At 46.3% G+C, this 22,961-nt stretch overlaps 1 protein-coding gene across 10 annotated transcripts in view; it reads left to right on the top strand.

The window, feature by feature from the left end:
• PLEKHA5 (pleckstrin homology domain containing A5) overlaps positions 1-22,961 on the top strand; it is a 1,381,245-nt gene that overhangs the window by 1,285,762 nt on the left and 72,522 nt on the right. For all 10 annotated transcript variants that reach the window (XM_078674042.1, XM_078674034.1, XM_078674039.1 and 7 more), the window contains 2 exons: positions 10,261-10,391; positions 14,200-14,345. In XM_078674042.1, coding sequence (XP_078530168.1) covers positions 10,261-10,391; positions 14,200-14,345 — 277 coding nt within the window. The remainder of the gene's footprint in view (positions 1-10,260; positions 10,392-14,199; positions 14,346-22,961) is intronic.

A 22,961-nucleotide genomic window follows, 5' to 3' on the forward strand; every position in this document is an offset into this window, starting at 1 on the left:
TATGTCCCAGGCAAAGACAACATCATAGCGGACGCTCTGAGCAGACAGAGGTCTCTGTCACACGAATGGGAACTCAATCAAAAAGTGCTGAACGACATTTTCGCGAAATGGGGGAGACCGCAGATCGACCTCTTTGCCACCAGGGAGAACGCCAAATGCCACAACTTCGCAAGCTGGCATCCCCAATCGCGGTCACTAGGAAATGCATTTTCCATCGCCTGGCGCAACGTGTTTGCATACGCATTTCCGCCATTTCCCCTGATAACAAGAGTCATTCGGAAAATGAAAACAGAGCACTGCACACTGATTCTCATTGCCCCGTACTGGCCGAGGCAGCATTGGTTCATGGACCTCCGTCGCCTCTCAGTTCAACCATCAATTCATCTGGGCCAACATCCATCCCTGCTCACGATGTCCAAAGGCCAAGTACTCCACCCGAATCTGAAATCTCTCAGATTATCGGCATGGCTCCTGAGTACCGAGAGTTCTACCAACTAAACATTCCGCAGGAGTGCAAGGATGTTCTAGCGAAAGCAAGAGCGGACAACACAAACAAGACTTATTCCTTCAAATGGAAACGCTTTTGCGTTTGGTGTATGGACAAAGACCTCCATCCCTTGCGGATCACTCCGGAGCAACTCCTACCATATTTATTACACCTGGCACAATCGGGACTTGCCCATGCCTCTATCAGAGTTCATCTGGCAGCCATCTCCCGCTTTACAAGAACTTCAAAAGGACCCTCTCTCTGGTCCCACAGATTAATAAAGCAATTCCTTAAAGGGCTCTACAGATCCTTTCCTCGGCCACGCAGAGTTCCACCAACATGGCACCTTAATGTGGTACTCAACCAATTTATGAAACACCCATCCATGAGCCCATCCATAGGGCTGACATTAAATACATTTCATGGAAAACAGCCCTACTTTTAGCACTGACCTCAGCGAGACGCGTCAGCGAGCTCCAAGCTCTTTCCATACAAGATCCCTTCATGCAGTTCAAGGAAGATAGAGTGATTTTACGAACTAATCCTCGCTTCATTCCTAAGGTCCCCTCGGACTTCCATTTAAATGAACCACAAGTCCTCCGATCATTCTTCCCAAAGCCTAGTACTGCAGCTGAAAGATCCCTTCACTCTCTGGACCTAAAGAGATGTCTTAAATTTTACCTGGATAAAACAAAACACTTCAGGAAAACGAATCAGCTTTTCATCGCTTTCAGCAGACCAAGAAAAGGCATGCCACTTTCCAAACAAAGCATTTCACGATGGATATCATCTGCAATTGCCTTTTGCCATGACAAAGCCGGACGTCCATTACACTCCAAAGTCCGTGCTCACTCCACAAGAGCTATGTCCACATCGGCGGCACTATTCGCTGGGGTGCCAATTCTGGACATTTGCAGGGCAGCGACCTGGAAGTCGCCGCACACATTTACCAGGCACTACTGCCTGAATACGGAACTAATGCAGGATGCTGCTGTGGGCCAGGCTGTACTTCGCCACCTATTCCAGTAAGATGAGCCTTCCTCCTTCCTGCCATCCTGTACTGGTATGCACATTTATTTACTGTATTCTTTTTGCTTGTTGGTTACTAGTCACATGATATGTATTATCTCAGACTGCTTATACTGTTCCATCACAAATGTGCATAATGTATTGCTTGCTACTCTGATTCAGGCATGTGAATCTATGAAAGACACCCATAATACTGGATAAGAAATGCGTTACTTACCTGTAACAGCAGTTATCCAGTATTGGTGTCTTTCATAGATTCACATGCAACCCTCCCGCCTCCCCAGGAAGGTCTCATCTCTCCCTCTATAACATATATTACGCCTACCTAGCTTGGTGCGTACGAAAATCTGAGAGACTGAGGCTCCTGGCAGGAAGGTTCTAGAGGGAGGTGGTAGCTGATTGGCTACCTTCATGAATTTAGTCCTTTTCACAAAAGGACACAGATAGGCTACTAAGGCAAGGCCCTTAGGCCTACTTTTCTCTATGTATGTCTATAGGACATTACTTTTCTATGTACCGGGGATTCCCATCTCGACGACGGGGAATGATTCAGGCATGTGAATCTATGAAAGACACCAATACTGGATAACTGCTGTTACAGGTAAGTAACGCATTTCTTCCTACCTGTATGGAATTCAATTGCAACAGACAAGTGCGTAAGACAAACTATCCAGTATGGTTATTGCCTGGAACTCGCCTCTACTCTCCCAAATTTGCCTCCGAGGCAACGTCCAGTATCCTCAGAATCCGACACTTCTCAAACAAGAGGTTCTCTTTCTATTACAAAAACATGCAATAGAACCAGTTCCCTTGTCTCATCAAGGCACAGAGGTTTGCTCCCTCTATTTCCTAATACCAAAAAAACGGCTCTCTCAGGCCCATATTGGACCTCAGACCGCTAAATTTCTACATTCAATCGGATTACTTCCACATGGTCATTATCCAAACAGGTACTCCCACTACTGCAACAAGGCGATTTTCTTTCCACTCTAGATTTAAAGGACGCCTACTTTCACATTCCTATTCATCACGCTCTAAGGAAATATCTCAGGTTTGTGGTAGACGGTCAACACTACCAAATCAATGTCCTTCCATTCGGGGTGACTACAGCACCCAGAGTCTTCACCAAGTGCCTGGCAGTAGCTGTGGCCCACTTATGAAGACAGCACATTCATGCCTTCCCTTATCTGGACGACTGGCTCATAAAAGCCAAGTCACACAGCAGCTGTGTACTACACACACACACACACAGAACAATCCAACTGCTTCACGACTTGGGATTCACTGTAAACCTCACCAAATCCCACCTCCACAGAATACAACAATATTTAGGGGCTACCATAGACACTTCAAAAGCGCTAGCATACCCCAACCTAGTCAGGATAAACACCATAGATGCTCTAATAACAGAATTTCAGCCTCAACACTCACTCCGAGTTCGAGTGTTCATGCAGCTAATAGGGATGATGGCCTCCTGCATTCTCATCGTACCTTATGCAACACTTCAAATGTGTCCCTTATATGAGTGTTTGGCATGTCAGTGGAACTGGGCTCAATGTCCGCCTACAGATCTGGTGTTGGTAGACGACCACACCCATTGCTCTCTGCGGTGGTGGAACACACAAAACCTTTCCAAAGGGCAGTCGTTCCTCACCCGGTTCCACAGATAGTGTTAACAGCAGACGCATCGATCATCGGCTGGGGAGCTCATCTTCAAACCCATACCATTTAGGGCATGTGGACCCCTCAACAAAAACAATTCCACATAAATTACCTGGAATTGTTAGCAATCTTGCTAGCGTTAAAATCTTTTCAACTCCACCTCGTAGGCAAAACTGTCCTGGTCCGTACAGACAACATGACTACAATATATTACATACAAAAACAGAGGATACGCACTCTCTGCAGCTTTCACACCTAGCTCAAAGCATATGGAGATGGCCATTCCTCAGAACATATATCTCCTTGCAGAGCACATCCCAGGAGACTACGATTTGATTTCAGATCTGCTCAGTCGTCAGACAGCAGATCCACGAATTGGAACTTCATCCTCAAGTTAGAATAGAATAGAATAGAATAAAATTTATATAGCGCTAAAAGTCGAGTTGGAGTAGTGACACTAAACCCAAAAAGGGTATCAAGGCGCTAGAACCTGAGAAATAATAAGAGCAAAAATAATCATAGCCAGTTCATAGAGTTAGAGGAGAATAGCAGAGCCAAATTCCCTAGGAACTAACACGAAGAGGGAAACAGCCACGTTTTCAGCAATTTGCGAAAGATGGACAGTGAGGGTTGGGTGGCCAGTTCAGGCGGGAGCGAGTTCCAGAGCCTAGGAACAAGCCAAGAAAAAGCTCTACCGCCCCACCTCGCTTTGCTAATTCTCGGCACCTGCAGCATATTCCTTGAGGCAGAGCGAAGAGATCGGTTTGGGGTATAGGTCTTCAACAGGCCCTTAACCCCTTCTAGACCTGATCCAAAAAAGACACTGTGAGCAAGACACAGAACTTTAAATGAAATTCTTGCCTGAACAGGCAACCAATGCAGTTCTTTTCTTGCTGCCGTCGCTGATGAACGTCTTGGGAGATTCAAGACTAATCGCGCGGCAGCATTTTGGATAACCTGGAGTTTGTATATCTCCTTCTGGTTAATCCCACAGTAGAGGGCGTTACAGTAATCAATCCTGGATAGCACCAGGGCGACCATCGATTGTTTGCGCGCCTCGGGAGATAGAAACGGGGCTATCTTCCTCAGAGTACGGATAATAGAACAGCAGGTACTGACCGTTCTATTTACCTGTCGGTCAAAAGATAAGGTGGAATCAATAATGACGCCCAAATTCTTTACGAATTTTGCCGGCCGAGGGCATTCGCCCAAAGCTGTGGGCCACCATTCCTCGTTCCACAGATCCTGGTTCTTACCTATTACCTACACCTCCGTTTTCTCACCGTTAAGCTTGAGATAGTTTCTTACCATCCAGGAAGCGACCCTCTCCATACAGGCCTTGAATTTTGCCGCACCGTCTTTCCCTGACTGATTTGCCGAGACAATAATCTGTGTGTCATCAGCGTACAATAACACCTGATAGCCAAAGTCCCTTATAATTTTGGCTAGGGGGGTCACATAAACGTTGAACAACACTGGACTCAGCGCTGAGCCCTGTGGAACTCCACATTGTACAGCCATAGTGGGGCCACCCAGAAGTTCTGCTTCCATTCTTTCAAATGTGGGGCCACCCAGAAATATACCTGTTGCCACACACCAAAACGCAAAATGCCCAAGCTTTGCATCCAGGTATCCACACCCATTGTCCAAAGGTAATGAGCTATGGATGAACTGGTCAGGCAAATTTGCTTACGCTTTTCCGCCTCTCCTGCTCATTCTGCTAGTGGTTCAGAAGCTCAAACAGCATTCCCTCACAGTGATCCTGATTGCTCCAACAAGTGCCCAACAGCCATGGTTCACAACCCTCTTGGAACAATCCGTAGTTCCTCATCAAAAACTACGCCTCTCACCCAAGCTTCTCATTCAGAACCATGGAGAAATAAGGCATCCAGAGCCCAGTCAACTCAACCTTCCGATCTGGCACCTGAAATCTTAAAGTTTGACTACCGCAATCTCCCGCCAGACTGCATGAACATCATTAAAGAGGCTAGACGTTCTACCACCAGAGCTTGCTATGCTGCTAAGTAGTAAAGATTTGTAATTTACTGAACAAATAACAAAATCAATCCACTGGATGCTTCTATTCAAAACATTATATGCTACGTTTTGCATCTACAACAATGTAACCTAGCGTATACATCCATCAGACTACATCTCGCTGCAATAGCAGCCTATCTCCAAAACAGACAGCACTTGTCTTTGTTTAGGGTACCAGCTATTAAAGCATTTATGGAAGGACTTAAAAGAATAATTCCACCTAGAGTTCCACCCTCTCCAGTATGGAACTTAAAGGTTGTCCTTGCCAGACACATGGGTCCCCCATTTGAACCTCTGCATAAATGCGAACTACAGTTCCTCACCTGGAATGTAGCTTTCCAAGTTGCTATCACCTCTCTTAAAAGAGTTAGTGAACTGCAGGCATTAAACATACAAGAACAATTTCTGCAAACCCATCACAACAAAGTGGTTCTTAGGACTAACCCAAAATTTCTACCTAAAGTTGTGTCTGCTTTCCACCTTAACCAGTCTGTAGAACTCCCAGTGTTTTTCCCACTGCCAGACTCAGTAGCAGAACGCACTCTTTACACGCTGGACGTAAAAAGAGCAATACTTTATTACATTGAATGAACAAAATCCTCTAGAAAGACTAAACAACTTTTTAAAGGCAATCCTATCTCGAAAGCAGGGATTGCAAGGTGGATTGTTAAATGCATCCAAATATGCTATGCTAAAGCCAAACGCACATTAACCGTTCCCCCTAGAGCCTTTATGGCATTCTTAGGGAGCATTTCCATAGATGACATCTGCAAAGCAGCAACTTAGTCTACACAACACACCTTCACAATAACAATATTGTGTAGACATACAGGCAAAACAACAAGCTAGTGTGGGCCAGGCTGTATTAGGAACACTTTTTCAAACCACTGCAACAAATACAGAGGTAACTGCTGTATAGTCTATGCATAAGTAGACGATCTACAGCCCATATGCCTCGAATGGAAAATGGTACTTACCAGTATGCATCTGTTCTTGGCATGTAGAGCTGTAGATTCGTATACACCCACCCGCCTCCCCGGATACCTCTATCAGATCCAGTACTATCTTACTTAGATTCATTACACATGGACATCCTTTTCTGTTTCTTACTAACTCCATCGTGACTCCATCGTGAGAAAAAACAATCTGGAGATGAAGTTGATGCCCATGCGCACTATCTTCCTAAGGAGGAGTCACCTACCTCGTGACTACAAAGACTTCTACCAAGACAAAAACAAAGTGCAAACATCCGAGCCCAACACCAGATGGCGATCTATGCATAAGTATACGAATCTACAGCTCTACATGCCAAGAACAGATGCATACTGGTAAGTAGCATTTTCCTTATTTTCTGTGGTCTTCTCTTGCTTCTTTTTACCCTAGCCACTGTAGCCAATTCACAGAAGCTTGACATCCATTACCTGAAACCTTCTGTTGTTGGTGTCTTGTCCTCCATGTTTTATACTCCGGATATTTGCTGATTTTACCCTGCACAACATGGACCAACTTTTGTCACCTGCTTCCTGCCCTGTCTTTGGTGTGAAACACCAATATTAGTTACCATTCTGTGATCACTTAGGTTTCTTTGTAATGTATCTATCTCCCTTTAATTCTTAATCGCTACAAATCTTCCAAGTTACAATTTGCATACCACAATCTATGACTTTCATATCATTGATTCAAATAATTGCAATCCAACTTTTTTAGTCTGATCCTAAGCCATTAATCTTATACATCCATTTTTCAAATTAAACATAGTTTTAAAAATCTAATTAATGATGGCAGATTAAATCCCCCATTTCAATACCGCTACTCAAGCCACTGTACCAGAGTTCTTTTGTCCAGTAGATTTCTTGTGTCTTATAGGTGGTTCCTTATAACTCTCCACGCACTGCCTTTTTACCACAAGGGTAGCTTTGGCTTACTTTCAATAACTTTGATTTATGCATGTTCTATGGTAACTGCACATTTGTCCTTCATAGCGTAGCCTACAGTATCATCTTGTATAGATCAGATACACATTGTTACAAGTGAAAGCCAAACTGCTGATTTGCATGGCGAACACACCACAGCCAGGAGATCGAAGGGGTTCTACCTAATACTGCCAGATGGGGCAGTTCTTCTAAAAGAAACTCCCTTACACTTGGAAGCACATTAAGATATTCGGACACAAGACTAAATAGTCTACCTCTTCAGGCCTAGAAATTATAGGGACCCCTTCCGGGTTGGAATTATCACCGGAACTAAGAGACCACTTGAAACTGACCTCAGCCCTGAAGAAGTCGCGAGGTAATCCCCTGTAACAGCGACAAAACAGGTGTTGGCTAAGAAGGCTTAAGATCTTGAATGAAAGACATCTGAAAATACAAAGACAATCATCATTGTGATATTTTATGAAGCTTTATGTATTTACTTTTAAATGTGTGCAGAGGATTTGTATATATGAAAGTCGAATATGATTAAAGAATATTACAGCCCTGTCTTTGGTTCTGAAAGATATTGTGGACTTGCATGAAGTTAAACATTTCTTTGGTGACTTCAGCTTCCAAAATCTTCCTTTGAAACAGGTAGTAGTTGTTCATGGGGTCCGTGATAGGCGTATTTAAGTAGCAGTCTTGCTATGACCCTCTTTGGGACTAAACCTTCCTAGCCTGAGACTTTCAGCTACTCTGTAATATTTATAGTTCGTATATATGCATTTTAGAAAACAACTGGCTATAACTCCGGCTACGGGGTTGGAAGCTTTGATTTATTTTAATTTTTTCATTGCTCAACTGACTAACTGATGGCTTTGTATACATTATTCATTTGAAGTAAGAATTCTAAGTGAACTCAGCTTGGTGGTCAAATATAGTGATTTAGATTCTCCACTTCTTGTACTCGAAAAAGCTAGAGAGATCTTTGCAGTTTGTCTGCTAGTATGCTTTTCAAGGAGGCTGGTTTGTATTCTTGTGAAAGATCTTACAACGCTCACTGGTTTTATCTTTTCCACGATGTGTATTGAAAAGGATATTTTCTTTTTGTATCTGTAATCCTCCTTATTGTATAGCCCCTCTTTTTGAGACCATTTTCTATTTGCGCTTGCAATCCTTCTTATGGTGTAGCCACTGTTTTTGAGCCTTTGATTTGACCCAAAGTTCAAGACCTAGAGAAGTCTGTGGTTTATGACCAGTTTCTAAGGTGGTGAAAGCAGTTTACCACTCATGGCCTCTAGTACAATTGCACTTCCAATCGATTACTCCCTTTACACTCTCCGCAGTTAGCTGTGACAGGCAGTCAGAGCTTACTCCAGCAGGTGCTAGTGGTGTGGAACTCCGACATATAATGACAGCAGAGAAAAGATAAACTGAATAATGTGTATACTTGACTTTGGCTTTTAAAATGACAATGTCTTTATTTATGTGTAGGAAATGTAGGTTTGTTAATTAATGAAGACCAATCAACCAGTCATAGGCCATACTTCCCTCTGGGTCAGATAGTTTTGCATGGGTTACTCAACATTAAAAACTTGTGTCTGTTTATGAAAAGGTATCCTATGAGGAACAATATAGTTTCTTGAGATACACATTGAGCTTAATCCTCTTGCTGTGTTTTGTGTAACATTCCCTATCAATTGAGCTAAAGTGTCCCTGACGGTGTGTTAGTGTATTAAGTATATTTTGGTTTTTCTAGCATTTGTCCTAGTTTACCAGCAGCACTTGGGTAGAAGGTAATGTTTTTGAGCCCCAGTAGGTGAGAATCTGCCAAAAATATGACTAATATAAAAAATGCATACTTGGATTCCCCCACCCATAGGAAATTATGGGTTTAAGGTGTGAAATAACTTGTGCATAAGTCAAATTTCCTGTTAACTGGTTTACAGGGCTCCTGAAACTGTAGTAGCACCAGCCACACTTTAAGAGAAACCCTGTTACTGCTACAATGGGCTATCGAAGTCCGTCACAACAAGGGGACTAGCGGTGCTGGAAGTTAGTTAACGTTCAAAAGAAAATTACGAAATGGCACGGCCTGTATTTTATGAGAAGCTGATAATGGTCTAAATTCTTAAAAGATTGGGCTCCCAATAGATCTGTGGCATTTAAAGAACCCAGCAGTTTGCCTTAGTGGCATCTGCAGTTAAAATGCAAAAGCCTACTTAAACCATGATTTCTTCAGAACTGTATGGTGTAGAGTGATGGTTCAAACGATTTTTGAAGTGGAGCGATTACTCTGTCAACTAGTATATTCTTCAGTCCAGTTCTGACCATCTACTCTGCCAAGTCCTTACATCGTAAATTCCAAATGCTTTTTGATGAAGGAAGAGATGAAGTATTAATGAGTTTTTTTACTCAAGTTAAGGCTCCTACTTAACTGTAATTTTCACACAACAAATGGATGGTCTCACATATTTCGTTGCCATGTGCAAAGAGGAGTTGCGTCTTGATATCTTGATTTGTTGATATTCAGGATAGCTGAGTTACCAACATTTTTCCACATTTGAGCTAACTTAAATATAATATTTTCACAACTAGAATTTGAACCTTTTTTAAATAGTAAGCCTCAGACGGTTTCTATATATGTAGCATTTTAGAAAGATGAAATCCACTTAGCAGTTTGCATAATGTAGGGTCTGGGAATAATTGGTGATCATACGTCATCATCCTTGACAAACCCGCAGCCTCATGCTGGTACAGGGAAACGGATAACCGAAAACTCAAATGTATATTGGACCAGCACTTAATACCACATGAATCTCTGCGAAATCAGTTCAGATTTATTATAATAGTCATCCACAATATAGATGAGGAGTACGCACAGATAATTTAAGATCACTTCAAGCGCGAAGTAATTACAAATTTATGATCACTTAAAGATCAAAACAATTACAAATAAAATGTATAATATGAAAAAGATTCTATCCTGACTTGCTTTGTGTCCTTCTCTTTTCTACAGGATGATTGCATGTTCAGCAGAACAGGAAACACACACTTTTTGTTTAATGCCTAAAATTTAAACCAACAAATACGTTTTTTGTTTCATGTATAACATTTTTGTTACATGTGCAGATAACAGCAGAGAAGCTACCTCCATCAGTCATGGATCCCATAACATCTGATGCCAAAGAGGATGTGAAGAAAGATGACGTGTCCAACCAGCAAAATGGCTCGGAAAGAACACCGGAACCTGTGACTATCAGGTACAATGAAGAGGCATTTTAATTTGATTATAGTATCAAAATGGTTTTCATAGTTTTCACCAGTTTTAAAGCCCTGTCAAAAAATAATATTAAGAAAAGTCGATGTGGCAAGGCGTTCTGCCTTTGTGAGACACATGTGGTCTTAAATGTATTGGGTGAATGTATTAAAAAGGTTACACTTCGGAGCATTAACAGTTCCACTGTAAAAATGTGTTATTTCACTTTAGTATTCTGGAAATGTTAGGCTCTTTCAAAGGATGAAATCCTCAAACCAACCAGTTTAGCAGTGGGCATTATCAAACTGTACACAAATGGATACTTCTTTCTACTCGCCTTCTTCAAGATCTAGTGAGCATATTCTTTCTGAAGGACTATGCCCTGGTCCTTTAAAAAAAAAAACTGTTGACTCTAGGGTGCTTGTTGATTTTCAAACCTCCTTAACCCTTCGGAGTCCAAAATAAAAAAGAGAGAAGCCAATTTGTAGCATTTAATGTAGTTTGTAAATTTCCTTCCAAACTACATTAAATATTACACTGTACTCCAGAGTAGTAAGCACCAGTGTGGGTTCCATGAATGACTCCATCACAATATATGAATACTCCTTCATTCGTGCTTCTGTATTCAATTGTGATCAGATGCACAGAGTGTATCCAAACATTTTTCAATACCTCAGAGTGGAACCAAACGTTTCTTAGTAACTTATGTCCAAAAATAGGAATTAAAGCATTGAAATCTTTCTGGTCGATGGTTTAATGTGGAATGCTCCAAGCTTCGCTTCCATTTTATCCTTGTTATTTACCTGCTCTGTGTTGCTGGCTAGAAGCAGGAACTAAGCACTACAAAGTCAGAGGTGTATGCAGACAACTCTCAGAAGTATTTCACTCTGAAATATGAATTACTGAACCAGAGCAGCACCACAATGTGCCTGAACCATGATTAGTGCAGGGTAAAGACCCTGTGCCTTGGTGACACAGTTTATGATTTGTGGTAGTTCTGATCCTGAGACAATCTCCGTTTTGGGAGAATCTCAACCGGAGTCAACTACAACACAGAATCTTGGGATGTTTTTTGGCTCAGACTGCACCTTTCCAGCACTCCAAAAGAAAAGCAGCGGTTACGGTCCCAAACATCCAACATTTTATGCCTTGATAGATCCGTTGCACTCTTAAGAACGTGGTTACAAAATCTCCCCATGCTTGACCAAAAAAAGTCAATGAGTAGCAATCACAAATTCAAGTGGTCAGAGTGAGCCAGACCTGAAAAAGCAGGACTCTATCAAACCTGCCTTTAAAGAATTTTGGTATCACTTCTTAAATGACAGTCAAAGTCCTCTGCACCTTGCACAAAGCCTACTAATAGAAGGGACTGCATAGTATTTTCAGAAGCTAGTTATCCCCACCCCCTATTATGAGTGAAGCAGGAATCAGTGGTCGCCAATGTGCATCACACTGCCAAGAAGAGTTCAGGTTCCTTAGGTTTTGCAGACTTTCACCCCAGCCAAAAAAAGTGGAAGTACACCACCTAATTTGTTGATGACTCTTAAACACTTCTGCGATGTTACCCAAGCCTGTGGTTGATGATTTTCACCTCTGGTGCAGTGACCTAAAATACTCAATGGTGGATCCTCGTAGCCCATGCTCTAACTTCCCTCAGTCTACAGTATGTGTTTCCTTCACTTGACTCTCTAAATGCCATTCCTTAACACCACCCCATAGGTCATGGAATGTTGTATTACCTTCTGCACCACTACTTCCACTATGGGGGCCCTGAGGGGCATTCTTTCTCTGGTAAGCCCTACCAACCTGTTACATCACTCTACACAACCACTAAGCATCATGTTTGTTATAAATTATACCCACGATTCAGTTGCAGATGTGCCGTATATTCATAACAGGTGTGAAGGTGGCTGCAAGGTGGACTGTCTGGATCCTAACGAAACTTTACAATAACTCCTAATCCACCAGGTGGCACCACTGGGCTCTCACAATGTTGTCCTAACTCTGGATATGATGCAGCAGAGGCAAGACATAAGCACCACCTCCGGCATGCTGATGTTAGTTCCTCCTTTTCTGTGCCCTTCGACCCACATCCACAGCTATGTGTGTACCATTTTCAGGACTTTTAATGAAGGCTTCTCAAAAGGTCTGCCAGTGTAAAGGGCTATATTCCCACTGAAAATGGCACAATTTAAGCCATGTTGCAAGCAGATGTTGGTCACCAGCCCACAGGTCATCTGCTTTTATTGTTTCAGCACCAAACAGGACTATGTGTCCTGCAGCACATGTCCCATAATTAATTTGAAAGTAATCGGGGAGCAAGAAGCCAAAGCTTATATTGCGTAACACATGATCCAACACTGGTATTTCACCAAGTTGTGATGTTGTTTCTTGTCCCATTCCTATTCACATCTTCTAGTAAGTCCAGGACAAAGTCGAGTGACGGTCTTAAAGAAAACATAAGTCCAAGCGCAGCTCTTTGGTTCCATGACAGTCCAGCTTCAGGAAAAAGATTCACACTTGGCACTCAATTGGGCCAGCCCCTGCAGCTATATCCAATTCAGTTCCAAACTGGTTTTTGAGCCTATGCATTCATAAATCCGTGGTCCATCATTCACTCTGTATCAGATTGTGGCTTTCAATGAGGCCATGCTGCAGCTTTTTTAAATAATTACTGGTCCCTCCCGCGTGCCTTCGGGCTACACGATCAGTTGTGCCTCCAGTCTTGCTTCCAGCAGTAGGACTTTCCCCAATGCCGTCTGGTCCTATTCAGCCCCTGGCACTGAGCCATGCTTTTACTGCTTTGAAGTATACTCTGTTGATTGTTACCGTTTCTGTTGCAGCCTTCGCTCCAGAGGCACCAGTTCCTACTTCTATTCCGACCAAAGCCAAGGTGTATTTGGCAAGGAACCTAGGCAAGTGCATTCAGAATTGCACTCATTACCTGACAAGAATGTGCAGTTTGAAGTGTGCATAAGTACATCCGATAATTAATATAACTTTGTATACATTCCCTCTACCTCAATCTCCTACCACACAAACCTCAAACCAAAGTGTTTAAGAAGTCCTGGTGTGTGCTTGTTCAAATTATTTTCTCACTTCGTTGATATCATATTATACCACTATAACAATTCAGGTGTGTTATAATTATGCAACACAAGTATGAAATATTGATGCGTGATGGGAGCATGGGCATGGTAAACATTTTGTTCCTATAGTAATTAGCAACATATTGTTGATGTAGAAAGCAATAGTGTTTATTATGGTTGATGTAACAGATTTTTACTTGAGGCCTAAAGTCAGTTACTTGTTTACTACACCCATTGGAATAATTGCTCATCATTGGTGGTCCTAGACATCTAGTTAGTTAAAGGTGCGGACACTCCACTTGCATGATGCACATAAAGACTGATGAGGACAGCAACTGAAATGCTGTTCCTCATTCTGTCCTGCTGTCCTGGCTTTTCTCTCGGTGTATAACCTCAGATGTGTGCTGTTAGTTTTGAAATGTGACATACGCCCTGCCATAATACAGTGTCTCCAACTCAGTTTGTGAAGCATGTAATTGCTTTAGAATAGACAAATGGATATGGGGCTTTTTTTACATATCTTTTATATCATAAAGTACTATTTAAGTTTGCCAAAATATCAGACATATATATATATTTAAAACAAGGCTTGCTAAGCATCATATTACACACTTGTAGTTATCTTTTTTTAGAATTTTGCCATTAATATATTGGATTTCTACATGTTCCTCATGTCTTTGTCATGACAACGTTTTGTAAAATAAGCGTGTTCTTTTTTAACAGCTTGCAGAATGTGTCAATGCTTGCCAACCACATACTTAAACGCAGCGCTGAAGATGGCGAAGCAGTCACAAGCATTGTTCAAGAAGGCACCATTTTTTCTTATGATTTAACATCCGAGACTTCCCTGAGAAGCAAACTGCTAACGGGTATGGTGAATCTCATTTAAGCTATATTACCTTCTACAATGTAAAATTTCTCCACTCTGTTTATGTACCATCCTGTGTCTTAGAAATTTCTGAATCAGTAAGTTTTCATAGATTCACAGATTCACATGCTTGAATCATTCCCCGTTGTCGAAGTGGGAGTCCCACGGTATGATAGATAACAGTAAATCACAAATTTACTTTGAAGTTATTGCAAAAGTGTTGGAACCTAAATATGTCAGGTCACCTAGGGTAGCCTGGCCTAGGGTAAGGCAATATCAACAGAGGCACATGTGTAAAGGTTGCAAACCACCCAGCAGTAATCTAATGCAATATCACTCAAAAATGACACTACACCAATGTTTGTGTAAAAATACGAGCTTGCTTTATAAAAATATTTTATCTACTCTTCAGTCATTTTACATCTCAATATACTGTTCAAATTGGTCAGAAGATTCCAGTTGACATATAACCTCAGTAGAATTTAGTTCAAAAGAAGTTGGTCTTCTACAGTGTTAGGTTTCTCACCCCAGTGGAGGCTCTCTAATTATATCACCAGAACATCCACAACGTTGACACTACCTCCACTTCAGTTTAACACATTAGAAATGTCCAGGTCTTAGAACCCTGGAAGGTTACCTCCCCTTGACAGAGCAACACCCTCCTCGCAAGAGATCAGTAACCCCAAGATGACAGTTTCAAGTTTCAAATGGAATGTTTCTATAGCTCAATTATCACTTGCACATAGGTAAATAAAATGAGGTCACCGTTTCTTCTTCCCCTCCCCCTCTGTAAAAGAATCTCACACTTCAGCATTCAAGTTTATAACTTTCCGCAATTGCAGGACACCCCCCCAGTACTGTGGAGATTTTTCATAAATGCCTCCCTCTGAGCTTGTTAAACGTAGGCTTGTCTCCGGCTCTCCCGGGCCCTTCCTGACTCAACACGGAGATCCCCAGGAAATAGCGGGTAATGAGGGAGGGTACTGTCAGGTGATTCCAATAAAGGGCTCAAGAGAACTCCTCCTCCGCTTCTCGTGTGATCCCCTCAGTCAAGCTGTTCTCCTCCCTTAAACCGCCACCTTACTTGATAATGGAGCGGAGGGTGGCGCTGGCTCGGTTCCCCTCAGCTCTCCCGCCTCCGCTGCTACTCAGCTCACGAAGCACGCCCTAGATGCCTGGGCTCGCAGGGGGCGGCGTCTGGGCTGAGGCAATCGGGGTTTCCGGCTCCCGGGCAAGACGCACTACTCACTGTCAGGATGCGAGGCAGCGCAGGCGCGGGTGATTAGTGTTCCCGCTTGGCGCTGCCTCACTTGCTTGCTCGCCTGCCCTGACACCGCTTCTGGTCCTGCGCTCTCTCTCCTCACCCTGCCGCACTATTGGAACTGCACAGAGTCGAATGCTCACTTCCTCCTGTGCTCAATGCCGCACAAGCTCCGCTGTCACTCGCCTCTCTACTGCAGCTTCCTGGAGGCTCAGGGCGCAACACCTCGCTCCAATCCGCTTCCACCAAAACGCTGGTAGGTGAAGTTTACCAGGGGAATGTAGGGAGAAGGTCCCCAGCAGGAGCTAGGACAACGGGGGAAAGAGGGGCCAAGGGCTCAAGGGGGGGGGGGGGTCTTCCGCCACAGCCTGGCCAATTTCACAGAAGAAGAAGGCGGTTGGGAGGGTTTGGTCAGGGGCCAGAGGGGGAACGTCTCCCTGAAGTGGTTGTCTATCACTCGGACAAACTAACTGCTTCCAGTGCGTCCTCCTCCTCACACCACTGCCTCTCTCCTCCAACTCCCTGTACTACACAAAATGGCTCCCTGACCCTTGCCCTTTTATAGCCAAACCACACAGGGTCCAGTAGGGTCCAGAAAGTTCTGGAAGGCCTAATGTTATCCTATGGGGTAGTCTAGGATGTGACAGTTGGAGGCCACCATTTTGTGAAACTCAGTAAATCCCTGACAGGAAAGGCACCTAAACTGAGGTGACTGTTTATGAGGGAAAAAGAGCACATATCCCCCCAGGCCAACACCATAAAAATCTAGTGGACACAAAAATAAATAAAGGCATGAGGGGAAAAAAGGGGACAAAATAAATAATAAATTGGAGGGACTACGCAAAAAGTCAGACAGGTCTAACACGCGTCCCCCCCAGCTGAAAGTGGGGAGAGCTACCCAACCCCTTGGGAGTCCTCATCACTAAGGCGGAAATACCTAGAGAGACCGTCTGCATTGGCGTGGTCCACCCCAGGCCGATGTTCCACCCGGAAATCCATTCCCTGTAGGGAGATGGACCACCTCAACGGCTTGGGATTCTCCCCCTTCATCTGCATTAGCCAACAAAGGGGTCGGTGGTCAGTCTGAACCAGGAAGTGCGAGCCAAACAGGTATGGCCGCAGCTTCTTCAGAGCCCACACCACCGCGAAAGCTTCCCTCTCAATTGCACTCCACTTCTTTTCCCGGGAAGCAGTCTCCTGGATAAGAAGACTACAGGCTGATCCAGGCCCTCTTCATTCAGTTGCGATAACACTGCCCCAATGCCATGTTCTGATGCATCTGTCTGGACAATGAACTCCTTGGAGAAGTCTGGGGCCCTCAGGACCGGTGCTGCACACATTGCCTGCTTCAGTTTTTCAAAAGCTTGCTGACAAGCTTTCGTCCAAACTACCCGTCGAGGTTGTCTCTTGGAGGTGAGCTCTGTGAGGGGCGCTACAATAGTGCCATACCCCTTCACAAAGCGACGGTAGTATCCTGTGAGGCCCAGGAAAGCTCGGACCTCAGTCTGTGTCTTGGGGGGTTCCCAGGCCATGATTGCCTCAATCTTTGCCTGCAGGGGCTGCACTGTCCCCCTACCCACCAAGTGTCCAAGGTACACAAACGACCCCTGCCCAATCTGGCATTTGCTGGCCTTGATTGTCAATCCAGCTTGTTTCAGGGCCTGGAGAACTGCTTGCAAATGTTGCAAATGGTCCTCCCAACTGCTACTGAAGACAGCAATGTCATCCAGGTAAGCAGCGGAGAAACCCTCCATTCCAGAGAGGACCTGATTCACCAGCCGCTGAAATGTGGCAGGGGCATTTTTGAGCCCAAAGGGCATCACGCAAAATTGGAAGTGTCCCTCAGGCGTGGAGAAAGCTGACCTTTCCTTCACTCCATCTGTCAAGGAGATCTGCCAGTTCTGTAGTAGGGGATCTCTGTGTATAGTCATAATCTAGTGAATAGTCCCGCCCATGTGCGTGGACCCCGGAGCAATCAAAAATAATCTCTTATAGTGTCAAAAAATGCAGAAAAGCATAGACACTTAAGAGAGAATTTAAAGACAGATAATGCAGCCTAAAAAGGCTACACTGTCCAGTACTTCAACTAGAAATTCCACCATAAAATCCACAAAACAGCAAAAGCCTGTACAGATTTCCCTTGCTTAACCAGCAAAATCCCTCAGGAATGATAGAGAGAAGAACCTGGACAGACAAGCCCCATAGGCTGCCATTATGTGGCTCAAAACAGGATACTGTGCCTTTAAGAGAATCTTCCAGAACCTTCTCCCAGTATCCCAGAATGCATAGCAGGTCCAACTTAGTTTCAGTTCTTTTTTCCGGCTCCTGCAAGCAGGACCCTGGAGCATTGAGCTCTCCCTTTTCAAGGGTTTTGTTGGTGTTTTTTCACTAATTTCGTTTTTGTGTACTTTTAAAGTACTTTCGTGACTTTCTTCTTGGGTTTTTGCTCTCTTTGGCTGTTCATAATGCCTGCATTATTTGATAAATGCCCAGGGTGCTCCAGGAAGAAGGCCAAGTCAGACCCCCATGAGGTATGCATCCTCTGCCTTCCTTCTTCCCACATCCCAGAGGAGTGTGTGATCTGTAGAGGCTTCTCTGGCAGGACCCTGAAGGACAGGAGAAAAATCGGACTTCAGGGACTTGAAGAAAGAAGATTGAAGGCTCAAGGTGGGTCTGGAGGGGCTTCTGCTGCCCATGCTGAGGCCTCTGGGGGGCTCCCCAGGGGCAGGAAGTCCAGCAAGCGTCCGAGATCGCCGTCTGGTTCAGTTGCTAGGACCACAACGTCGAGAGGAAGGTCCACGGCCAGTTCCCGGTCTCCCCAGGGCTCTGGGTCGAGAAAACGTCGCCCGTCGACGTCGAGGGACGTTTACAGGCCGCCGTCAAACCCGGTGTCTATCTCCTCGTCGTCGGCGTCGAGTGGACGACATCGGAGGGCCCGGCGTCGGCGCTCGCCGTCGAGGCGACACCGCCGTTCGCCGTCGAAGGCAAGGACATCATCGTCGTCGAGGGGATCCTCGTCGTCGAGGTCGCCGTCGAGACGGAGGAGGTCTCCGGCGCCGAAGAAGTCGACGTCGAGACGTTCGAAGGGGTCGACGTCGAGACGATCGAAGAAGTCGACGTCGAGGCGCTCGAAGAGGTCGCCGTCGAGGCGCTCGAAGAGGTCGCCGTCGAGGCGCTCGAGGTCGACGTCGAGGCGTCAAAGCCCGTCGTCGAGATTTCGAGGTTCGTCCATCTGGTCGACGTCGAGGCGGAGAAGCCGGTCGACGCCGAGGAGTGGGAAACGGTCGACGCCGAAGGGCCGCTCACCGTCGAAGGACACAAGATCGCCGTCTGAGCACCGCTCTTCGCCGTCAGGAGGTCGTAAGGACAGGCCCAGGACTGTGGGGGGCTCCCCGCAGTCAGGACAGGATGGTGGCTCCCCAGGAACGCATTACTCCGAGGTGTATACCCCGAGGAAGCCTGCCGCACTGCCTTCGTTGCCTCCTTTGCCTAAAGGCCCGCCTCCGAGGGTTTCGCCCCCTCCTACGTTGCCTCCTTTACCGGCGCCTCAGGCCCCGGTTCCAACGGTTCCTCCTCCCCCGGTTCCACCGCGATCGGTGTCGATGCCCATCCTCCCGACACCCCTGAAGAAGACTCCCAAGTCGAAGGTTCCTCCTAAACCCAAGACTTCCGACCCGGGGAGGCCGGCGGAGCGTCCCGGACCCAAGAGATCGAGGTCACGCTCAGGTAGAAGGGACAGGTCGAGGAGTGGACGCGGATCCTCCTCGAGATCCAGGCATCGCCATAGGAGGCATAGGTCCCGGTCTAGTTCTGCCTCGGGGACCCGTTCCTACTCACCTACGTTGTCTGACTCACCGGAGACGAGAGTGTCGCCGATTGATGACATTGGGACGTTCCAGGAGGTTCTCCTGCGCGGGGCGGCGAAGTTGGGGATCGAGGTTAAGGCTCCTACGCCATCAACTTCCGTGATCTTTGAGACATTGCATAAGAAACACTTGTCTCGCCCCCTGCTGCCTCTGGTGCCAGGTCTACTTGAGCCGGCGGAACAACTCTTCCTTACGCCGGCGGTGGTGAAAGCTGTGCCTTCCAGGCTCTTGAAGAAATACAGGGCTCCTGAGTCGGACCCGGCTTTCTTGAGGAAGGATCCGATGCCGGATTCGGTGATTGTGACGGCGGCGCGGAAGCTCCACGCCACCTCTCCTGCCTCCACCGTGCCTCCCGATAAGGAGAGCCGCTGGATTGACTCTGCTGGACGAAAAGCGTGTGGGACATCCTCTGCAACGATGAAGGCCTCCAGTGATTCGGCGTTGTTGGGACGATACGACCGTGCGCTGTGGGACTCCATGGAGCGGTTTGCGGACCTCGTTCCGCGCGACCGGAGAGAGGATTTCATGGAGGTCGTCCAGGAAGGGATGCTGGTTTCTAACCAGGCCATTAGCGCCACGGCGGATATCTCCCTGCTGTCCGCGCATGGATACTGCCACGGCATCAATCAGAGGCGCCATGCTTGGCTTCGGTTGACGTCGCTTAAACCTGAGGCGCAACAACGTGTGGCTAATCTGCCGTTTTCCGGGGATACCCTTTTCGGAAAACACGCAGATGACGAGATGGCCAGGATGAAGGCCGAGGCGGAAACCCGGACGGCGGTGGGCTTGGAGAAGCCCAAGGATAAGAAACCCTTCCGCCAATTCCAACGGCGTTTTGGGTCACAGGGTCGAGGAAGGGGTCAGTCTTCTGGGCAACATCAGCAGCAGCAACAACAGCAGCAGTACAGAAGACCCTTCCAGAAACGTCAGAGGGGTAGAGGTGCACAGCAGTCCTCTACCGCGACCAAGGGCCCGGCTGGGTCTCGACCCTGAGCAGTTACTTCCCCTTCGTCCGTTACCCGCTCCGGTGGGGGGAAGCATTCAATTTTTTCTGGCAGAGTGGAGAAAAATTACTCAGGACAAGTGGGTGCTGAATATTGTTTGCGATGGATACAGTCTTCGTTTCACCAGCCCTCCTCCATCGATTCCTCCGATCAGCTCGCAGTATCAACTGCGCGAGCTTCAGGCGGAGGCCGACATCCTGTTGAGGAAAAGGGCGATAGAAGTTGTACCTCTGTCTCAAAGAGGAAGAGGTCTGTACTCTCGGTTCTTTCTGGTCCGCAAGAAGGACAAGAACGAGTTCAGGCCCATTCTGGACTTGCGACAGGCAAACAAGTGGATTCGCAGAGAAAAGTTTTGCATGCTGTCGTTGCATCAAATTTATCCTCAGCTGCAACGGGGAGACTGGCTTTGTGCCATAGACCTACAGGATGCGTACTTCCATGTGCCCATTGCACACAAACACAGGAAGTTCCTGCGATTTCAAGTCGGCGCCAATCACTATCAGTACACGGTACTTCCGTTTGGGCTGAAGTCTGCGCCCAGGACATTCTCAAAATGCATGGCAGTGGTAGCGGCACACCTGAGGAAGAACAAGGTGTTTGTCTACCCATACCTGGACGATTGGTTGATCAAGGCCTCTTCCTTCTCGGAAGCTCAAGCACACTTCCAGAAGACGTGCGTTCTCTTGAACAAGCTGGGGTTGCACATCAACATGTCCAAGTCTGTTCCGACTCCGGTCCAGTGCATCCAGTACTTGGGAGCCTCCATCAATACGCTGTCGGCAAGCGTGTCTCCTTCGGAAGAGCGACGTTTATCACTCCTTCGGAAGGCTCAGGCTCTCCTGTCCTCTCCATCCACGACAGTGAGGACGGTGTCTTCTCTGCTGGGATCGATGGCTTCTTGCATCTTCCTGACGCCACATGCGCGGCTGCACATGAGACCGCTGCAGGAGTGCTTGGAGGATCTTGGGACGACAGGATACGACTGTCTCTACATGCTCTTCAGTCTCTGAAGTGGTGGTGTTCGGCGGAGAATCTCCTCAGAGGGGTTCCCTTCCACAAGGACATTCCCACGCAGACGATCGTGACGGATGCTTCTCTCCTGGGATGGGGAGCGCACTCCGGAGACCTGCAGATTCAAGGGACGTGGTCCCCTTCGGAGTCCACGTACCACATCAATTTCCTGGAACTCAGGGTTGTTCACTTGGCGCTGAAGGCGTTTCAACCGTCCTTCCGGACCGACTCTGCTTGTGCAAACGGACAATACGACCACGATGTATTACCTCAACAAGCAGGGGGGCTCGAGATCGCGCACTCTGTCTCAGGAGGCGCAGGCGATCTGGCACTGGCTTCTGGCTCGAGGACTCTCGATAACGGCCACTCATCTGCCAGGTGTGCAGAATGTTCAGGCAGACGAGCTAAGCAGACTGATTCAGGAAAACCACGAATGGGTCATAAACGACGAAGTGCTAGGAGAAGTCTTGGCAAGGTGGGGAACTCAAGACGTAGATCTGTTCGCCACCGCCGAAAACAGCAAATGCCGAGACTTCGCCTCCAGGTACTACCAGCCAGGGACGCTGGGGAACGCGTTATGGATCAACTGGTCGAACAGTTTTCTGTACGCTTTTCCACCCATTCCCCTGATTCCAACGGTTCTCATCAAGCTCTCCCAATCCGGGGCGAAGATGATTCTGATTGCCCCGGAATGGCCCAGACAGTGGTGGTTCACGGACCTGCTTCACCGGTCTCTCCTTCCTCACATGAAGCTGCCGTGCAGGCCGGACCTTCTCATGAAGTTCGGGTGGCGGATGGTGCACCCCAACCTCTCGTCTTTGAGTTTGGCGGCATGGCTCCTGAAATAGTGCAATATGGCCATTTGAATCTCCCAGAGGATTGTATGGACATACTGAAGGAGGCTAAGCGACCTTCCACTAGGACTTCTTATGCTTACAAGTGGAAGAGGTTTTGCATCTGGTGCAAGTCTAAGAACTTTGACCCTACGACATGCAAGGAAGATGTCATCCTTCCATATCTGCTACATCTGGCGCAGTCTGGCCTTAATGTCCATTCCATTAAGGTTCATCTGGCTGCTTTGACTGCCTACAGGAAATGCCCTTCACAGACTTCCTTCTTTCAGATCCCTGTGATCAAAGATTTTCTGGAAGGCTTGAAGAAAGTATTCCCTCCTGTCAGGCTTCCTTCGCCTTCATGGGACTTGAATGTGGTGCTGTCCAGGTTGATGAAGGAGCCTTTTGAACCTATTCATAAGGCTTCGTTGCAGCACCTGTCCTGGAAGGCGGCGTTCCTCGTGGCCATTACATCGGCCCGCAGGGTGAGTGAAATTCGGGCGTTGTGTTGCCAAGAACCTTATACTGTATTTCATGCTGCTAAGGTTGTTATGCGTACTCACCCTAAGTTTCTTCCCAAGGTTGTTTCTGATTTTCATATCAATCAGACTATATCTTTACCTACGTTCTTTCAGAATCCTT

Source organism: Lissotriton helveticus, chromosome 1_1 (genome assembly GCF_964261635.1).
Source record: "Lissotriton helveticus chromosome 1_1, aLisHel1.1, whole genome shotgun sequence".
Classification (NCBI taxonomy): domain Eukaryota; kingdom Metazoa; phylum Chordata; class Amphibia; order Caudata; family Salamandridae; genus Lissotriton; species Lissotriton helveticus.